Raw genomic sequence first — 8,082 nt, forward strand, 5'->3', positions numbered from 1 at the left:
ATTGTAGTTTAACTTTAATCGGTTTTACTCACCGGACTTACAACCGTAGAAGTCGGCTCTTATAGCAATCGCTCCATGCCAGGCAAGTGGAATAATTCGGATGAATCTGGTGATAATTGGATTCTTTAGAAGATGACTGACGACTGTAAATTGGTCTGGGCTTCCACTGAGTTCCTGAAGCGAAAAGAGCCGGGATGAAATCATATACTTAATAAATTTCATTCACACATTTTTTCATCCTCTATCTTTTGCCCACTGTAAAATGAGGGGGCCGTTTTAGACTTAAGGGTTAATGTCGTCATTCACCCTAAAAAAAAAAAAAAACTAGTTCGTCTAGCACTCCATTGTTTTTCTTTTTATCGACCAGGCTAGTAGTACTTAGCTGTGTTTTAAAGAGCCAGACGTTTGATAATTAACCAGTTTCTTGTTAAAGGCGTTGGTTATATATATGTTGTGTATCTTGTACAAGATCATCTCCATTTTCTACAGAAATACTTTAATCTGCGAAAGCCAATATATTGAAGTAATTTGGATACTGAAAGAAGGAACGTTTTTTTCCACTATGTAGTCTGGATCCAAAGCAAGACATGTTTATGCCAACCTGTTATATGCAATGGCCTTAATTATTTCGGTTCTTGCAGTTAAAATCAAAGTGATTAAAAGTCGTTGTAGGTAAGATATTAAACTGTGCTTTAAGTAGCTCTTAACCGATGATTTTAGTTTTCTCAACTGGTGTTTGTACTTGGGGAGTACCTTCGCTCTCCCATCCTCGATGTATTCCTTAAAAAAAAGACCGTCATAACTGTAGGTAAGTTTGAACTTTGTGAGCCACTGGGCAGCATTTTGTCGTCCTTGAATAGCTATCCTTGCTACTTTGGTCCAACTTCCAAAGTCCACCTGGAACCATTCCTGGTTGTTCTGTGATGAAGGGATCCAGCCGTAACCCCCATTTCCTGGTTGAGCTTGTAATCGACCATTGCTGGCTTTGTAATTTGCGTTGGCTATCGACGATGCCGTTATTGCTGAATCTGGAACTTTTCCAGATTCTAATCCCAAACCTGCCATGCAAGCTGGAGGCTCAGGTGTAGGGAAACCTTGAAGCAAAAAATCATTCAATCAATACAAATATTGACGGAATGATTTAAGTTGAATCACATAGAAAACATATCAAGGTATGTTTTAGTTCACCTGAATAGCATCCATACAACTCAAATCGGAATGAAATATGTCCGTGCCACTCAAGCGGGTGAATGCGAATATAACGGCCTATGATTGGTTCATCCAGAGAGGTGATTACCACATTGACGTAATCTCGGTTGGCTGTATATTCCTGCAAATGTCAAAACAAACGGGAGACTGAACAAAGTTGTGTTTTAGAAGAAAACAAAATAGACGACGATGCAGTATGGATTATTCCAGATGGTGGTAATACAATTGTTCTGAGATGGAAATCAACTATCGACATGAATGCGGGACGAAACAAATGGTAAAATCAGGTCGTAAAGAACCTTAGCACTATCATGGCGCACTTTGATTTCATGAAGCCCATAAGTCTTTTTATTTATTCCTTGCTGTCTGTTAATAATTTATTGAGCCCGTTATTTAATTGAATTTGCACATTTTAGCTTCCACGTGACCACGAACCAGCCAATAGTGAATGAGCAGTATTGGAGATTCACAGACCGATTCCTTTGTTATGGAAGTGACCAGGCAGCCAGAAGGCTGAAGGGTCAGGAGGATAGGTGCAAACTTTAATTTTTTAAGTACTTCGGATCATTCTTTTCCCCTGAAAACTGCAAGGGAACCTTTTTTGACAATTACGTTTCAAGGAAACAAAGCCAAATGCTAACTTTTCTTTCACGGAAATATAGCTATGAAAATTTCCCCCATACTAAAAATACCGGAAAATAGGCCATGTTCAAATAAAAAATTTCAAGTGGTTCCACAGCTAGTTTAAAGGCAAAAAATGTCTCAATTCCTTCTTTAAGGTCTCTTGTATAAAACCCATATGCTAACTTTTGTATGGCAGAAGAAATCGCCGAACGTCAGTTATGGTAGCTGCTGCTTTCGGCAGATCTCATTCAGAGATTTTTAAAGTCCCTGATCTGTCATAGAATTCTGGGCGATGGGATGATACTCACTCGGGGGAAGGTGTAGGGTTTATGCAACTGAAAGTGAAAGAATCCTCCGTTGATGCTAAAAGAGACGGTGTACTTGGTGATCCACTGTCCATAGTTATACCTGCCTTGAGTTCCAATTTTAGTCACTTTGGCCACTTTACCAAGATCCACCTGAACCCATTGTCCTCTGTCGTTAGTCCGGGCAATATACGTACTATGGTGGTTGAGTCTACCTTTGCTCGCCTCATACCCAGCGCTATACTAAAGAAATAAGTTATGTCACTGATTTCAGTTTTGTGTCTTCAACTAAAGAGGGATTTCAGGGTTTTTACTCTACTTGAAAGAACGGAAGCGCTTGTTTTTCCCGTAAGTTTAAGGAAAGATCCTCTCCAACAATCACAGGTAGTAACCTCTCTAGGTAAAGTTACTTTAAAAAATTTGTAAAAGAAGCGTACGTTTCCGAAATTATATAGTCATGCAAAACCTATTTGAACAAACAATACAGAAACCCTAACAAGTCAGAATTATTCAAGATGGCCGCGCCCAAGAAATAAGCATTTAAAAAAAAAAATAGCATACCGGTCGATTTTTTCAACGAAACATTTTCTCCGGTTTTAACTTGCAATTAAAAGTGGAGAGTTCCTTTGAAGCTGTGGGTGAAGTGTAAGGATTGAACCACGAAAGGTGGAAAATAGACACTGCGGTGTTGCGTATAGTGAAGGGGCGCATCATTAAGCATAACAGATAAACTTTCTATGCCTTTTTAAAGGCAAGTTAAATGTCAACCACACTAACCGTGCTGGCTGCTGTTAGACCGGAGTCTGGAATTTGTCCATTTTCGATCCCCATGGGTGTGTCGCAGTCTAAAATGATTGTAAACAAATCGATTTTAAGGAATGTCAAAGTATCATATATGGAAACGATAACTTTCGATGAACACTGTCACAAAATTATCAAAAAAACCGTTAGATGGAACTTTGATGTTTCAAGTCATCTGGAAGCGTGAACAACGACCTCTTCGACCTCTTTGGTGAACAAAAATGGTGCCCCTGCAATGTGTACTTAAGCTTGTGTGGTCACACACTTTGGCGCATTCTCTCCAAGTAACAGTACTTTTCAAATTAAGTTTGAGTTTGACTAGCTGATACGCGCTATCCATATCAAAAGGCTTAGAACAGTTGCAAAAACTTGGAACAACGTAAAGTTTTATTTTAAGATGAATTTCTCGTACCCGTTGCCGTCGTCCTTGCTAAATCTCCAGCTGACCAAAGGTGGGGAAATAAATTCTTTGTGTCATTTCATTCGTGATAATTCTTGCACAGTTAAGCAATTCCACTGCCATTGGGCTCTTTTCATTCTGCGTTTTTAAGGCCATACGAAATTTGAGGTTTTGAGTCTTCAAAAAGTTGGAATGATTGCATTTGGTGGGAAAAGCCTTTTTATTTTTGAAACGAATCCAATTGTCCATGTTGCCGTATGAGCCCATTCATTGACAGTAGATTTGGATCATAGTTCAATAAAATAAAAAGTCCTTCAATTGTAAGAATCACTTCATAGTATTACGTAATCTCTCTACCTTTTGTGCTACGGTTTATTTGGCTCACCGCTATAATTTTTGATTTTGAGTGACTTTGTTAATTAAAATCACAAACCGTTCATTTTAACAAGTTAAACATACGATGTCACTGACTACGCACTTCATAAGATCAGTACATTTGTTATTAGACTTCATATATGAATGCACAGATCAGATTCACACAGACATTTCTCAGAACATTCCGTATAGGATGTTTTTTGTGCTAGGCAGTTTTCAAATATTTACGTCATAATTTTCACATACCTCCAGCGACGAATCCTACAGAAAGGGACAAAGCATAATAAAATAATCAGATATGACATCTAAATAAAGCAGCAACATGAGAAAATGTTGCATGTATGAATTGATCTAGGGGAAACATTGTCTTGACAATACGTGGGCGTGGTTCGGGACATGTTAGTTAATCTCACATTTTTCATCAACCATTAAAAAAAAACTAATTCTGGAGGAATTCAAGTCAGATGGTTTGAAAAATCTTCTTTGCCGACCTCGGGTTGCGTTTTTATGAGATCTAGATATCATAGAAGAACTTCTGCAAAGACCGTATAACCTGCGCAGTTCGCGTTACTTTCAACTAGAGCCTGAACAAGCAGATAAGCCATCATTAGTTATTTTCGCTTCCGTGCATGTCTGATGAGCAGGGAACTAGCAGCCGCTTTTTGAATCACATTGGACCATTGAAGAAGGCCTTAAATCCCAACACAAATCTGTTATTCTGGATAATTACGATGGACTCAACAATGCTGTCATCCATAATCAGTATACCGCAATGAAAAAGCCATGCAACCAGGTACAATTCGTTTTTAATCGATTCACCTCCGATGGACCGAGACTGTGGCGCTTTGTTTGGAAGAAAATTATTACGCGTCGATATAGTATCATACATGGAATTATGAACTGTAGATTAGTTTTTACAATAACAGTTGTTATTTCTTTGCTTTTTTTCAAAGTGGAGAAGACGACCGTGTTTCCTTAACTATGAATAACAATGAATAAATAACCTAGTTTGCTAGACGAACTGAGGTAAAAGATGGATAGTAAAATAATAAAAGGTATCGCTCTCCAGCATAAATGACGATCGCGAGTACATAACTAATTAGTATTGTATATCAGTTGCAGATGTTTTTTTAAAAAATCAAATGCACAAAAGGTAACTTCTTTTCAGCCAAAATTACAACTTTTCTACGATAGCAATAAATTTGACAATCCAGTTTAAAATGATATAACGAGTTTGAATCAAGGAAATCTCAATATTTCACTCATTGATCTTACAGATCAAGCCATCTTAGAATATGCAGTTAAAACTCGACCTTAAGCTGTCGTTTTATTTGAATGCCATCTTCATAAGTCACAAAAGGATAAAAACAAATCAAATTTGCTAAAAATTTATTGTTTGTTTCACTAATAAGAAAGACTCGGCAATGATCAAAACATTTTGATATGATATTCCACGAAGGTTTTTATCGTTTAAAAGTGAATTAATTAAGAAAGCTCTCCACAGTACTGGTAAGTCGACAAATATATTACGCCACATTACATTCTAGTCTGTCAATAAGAGGGGCATTGAACTTGCTTTGTGGTCCACTTCTTTTATATATTGCCTAGATGCATTATATATTGCCTAGATGCAATAGTTGTATCTACAATACGATGAGCAAAGACTAATGAACGCTTTTTGAGCAAAGCAATCCAGGGAAGTCGAAATGTAGCTAATTGGAAATGTTAAGCGGTGTGTATAAAGTGAGAGGCAAGGATGCCTGTGAAGCTTGTTCAATCGGTTTATTACGCCCAGATTATACCTAAATTAAGCCCAAAGGAGATTTTAGATTACGTTAGAGTTGGTAATTGACTGATGCAGACAATTAATCTTCCTCTATGTTCAATGTGATCCCATATCCACCCAAAATCGCTCGCAGCTCTTGCAACGTTTCCTTGTGTCTTCCCTTTATCACCTTCGTGATGAGTTGCGCAAATATAAAGATGCACACCATAAGCCAAGATTTCAGATCGCTCTTCGCGAAGGTACACATAACATTCGTACCTGCTTCGCTTGTACAACAGGGGCGGTGTCCTCTTTCGCAGTTGAAAGAGGTGAAACAACGAAAAACTTAATGATGTTATAGATAGCCGACTTAAATAGAATTTATCAACTTAAAAGCGAAGAGAATTCCTTACTCACCGACTCCTAAAAACAGGAGGATAATTTTCAGCGCTGCAGCCATCTTGAACTGTCGGACCAGACAGTGCAACTAATCGGTGAACTTGATGGCCCATCAATATATTGCCTCTGACCTCATTGAAATTCATTTCATTTTTTTTTTCTCTTGAAACAACAGAATTTTCCTCTCCCAAAGGAGCGACCGATTTTTTGGGTCAGTACGCAGCTATTAGAACGGCTCTCGGAATTGGCTCAGAAAACAATGGGCCAAAACAAAAAAACAATCAATGATGGACCCTAACCCTAAAAACAATAGGCTCAGCTGCGTCCAAAAGGGATCCAATGTAATTAGAGGTTGTAAACTCGATTTAATTAGACGTACATATTAAGCAGAACGGCATCAATTACATCAAAGACCCTTTTTAAATTTTACACAAAACCAAGAAAACTGGTTACTTTAATTAATGCACAATTTAAAAAAAACTGTTAGCATCGCATCTGCACTGGTTATCCCCTTCAATTATCGTTTGCCCTACTTTTGCACCAAAAATCTTAAAAAGGCTCTCGCGCGCAGACCTTTTCCTCTAAATAATTGAGACTAATAACATAGAATGTGCTCCTTCAAAAACATAGGTCATCAAGGGAATAAATAGGAAATATCTATTATAATGTTTTCTTGTACAAAATGTTACATAATTTTCTATGGAGGCGTGGACTTGAAAGAGCACCAACTTCATGTTAAACAGTAAAATCGTTCCACTAGCAATAGAGTGAGACGCACGCCGAAGCAAAAAAATTATATGAATATGAATAGAATTCATTTCCAGTAGGATTATTTTGCAGTGGGACTCGAAAGTAATGTTGTCGCCATTGTTCGTCCAGTGAACATCAAAACAATCGCTGGGTCGTAAGGTCAAATGAGGAATTCGCTTTATTCAAAAACAGGTTAACTACATATGGCACACGGTACATGAGTAATAAGTTGCCATACGATACGATACCGAATACCATAAGATATAATAATTACTCACAGGAATCTTTAACATTTTTGCTAAACTCATGCTCTATAATAAGCACAAGGACATTTACGTCCGGCCTCGTCTGACCAGTTAAAGCCCCAGTTTCTGCCGCCACACTAGCCGAGTAAGAACGGAGCCTTGTAACGAGTAAACACCGTGTTGTTTAATTACTCGTTGCAATGCTCATGTCGACGTTCCATTTTACCTTACATGAACTACTTATCCTTTCGCTTGCATGCTTTTTTGGTTGTTATATAGTTGTATTGATTGTCATATGGTCGGAATAGCGATTAGAACACGCGTTCTACTGGCTATTCCGAAAGGCAAGCGCTGGGCGCCGAAAGCTAAACGCAAGTCTCGCGCGTGGGGAGAAGCGGGGACCGGTTTTTTTGAGTATGTGAACCCAAAAAAAATTTCAACCTCAATTTTTACCTTTTTTTTTTTCGGTTGCCGTCCTCATCTCAAAAACGCGCGTGCTTAATCTCCCTATTGTCCACCCAGGACCTAAATAAAACGACCTATTGTAGCTCCCCAGTGAGTTCTAGTAATGAGTTCAATGAGTAGAGCAACAGACCGGTGCTACGGAAGAGTCGTAGATTCGAATCCTGCCAAAGACTCTGATTTTGAGTTGTCCTTTCGCCCGTTGCTAGGCAATTCGTATCACATGTCTTAGAAGCAATTGGTGGGTTCAATCTTTTCCTTTACTTGGCGGGGAAAAGGAGAAGGACATCTACAATTTCCTAAGGCATTTTCTTCCATATACGCATTGATGTGGGTGGGCGGAATATTATCAAGGAACTTGAGCCTATACAAAATGACGGTCAGCAGCTGAGGGCTGTTGTTTGTGACGATTAGAGATTTTATGCAAGAGGTTGTTTTGAAGATGACCTTGTAGCATGAGATGGAGAAGGTATTCAATTTGGCACCCATCTCCTTGGTGATCATCCAGGAAAGCGAATATTCCCACGGCCACTTACTAACAACTTCCGGCTTATTGTTCCGATTAAACTAACCTGCGATCAGGCTCTATTTTAGTTTCGCGTGGTACGTAATGTGGAGTTGGCGAAACGAAAAATAGAGCCTGACCAAATTCCTCTTCCAAATTCCTTCCGCCCCCTTTTTTTGATTGATTGACATGTCCTTCATCGGCCAATCAAATTTACTTCCATTACACCAATACACGCGTGG

General features: G+C 38.6%; 1 protein-coding gene across 1 annotated transcript in view; it reads right to left on the minus strand.

Annotated features, from left to right (window-relative positions):
* LOC137977142 (uncharacterized) overlaps positions 1 to 8,082 on the minus strand; it is a gene marked incomplete at its 3' end in the record, with an annotated part of 47,217 nt that overhangs the window by 15,315 nt on the left and 23,820 nt on the right. Inside the window, exons 2-7 of the mRNA XM_068824416.1 lie at positions 3,961 to 3,975; positions 2,916 to 2,983; positions 2,142 to 2,381; positions 1,189 to 1,330; positions 754 to 1,094; positions 33 to 174 (exon numbers count right to left, since the gene is read on the minus strand). Coding sequence (XP_068680517.1) covers positions 33 to 174; positions 754 to 1,094; positions 1,189 to 1,330; positions 2,142 to 2,381; positions 2,916 to 2,969 — 919 coding nt within the window. The remainder of the gene's footprint in view (positions 1 to 32; positions 175 to 753; positions 1,095 to 1,188; positions 1,331 to 2,141; positions 2,382 to 2,915; positions 2,984 to 3,960; positions 3,976 to 8,082) is intronic.

This window comes from Montipora foliosa, chromosome 11 (assembly GCF_036669935.1).
Source record: "Montipora foliosa isolate CH-2021 chromosome 11, ASM3666993v2, whole genome shotgun sequence".
NCBI classification, from domain to species: Eukaryota; Metazoa; Cnidaria; class Anthozoa; order Scleractinia; family Acroporidae; genus Montipora; species Montipora foliosa.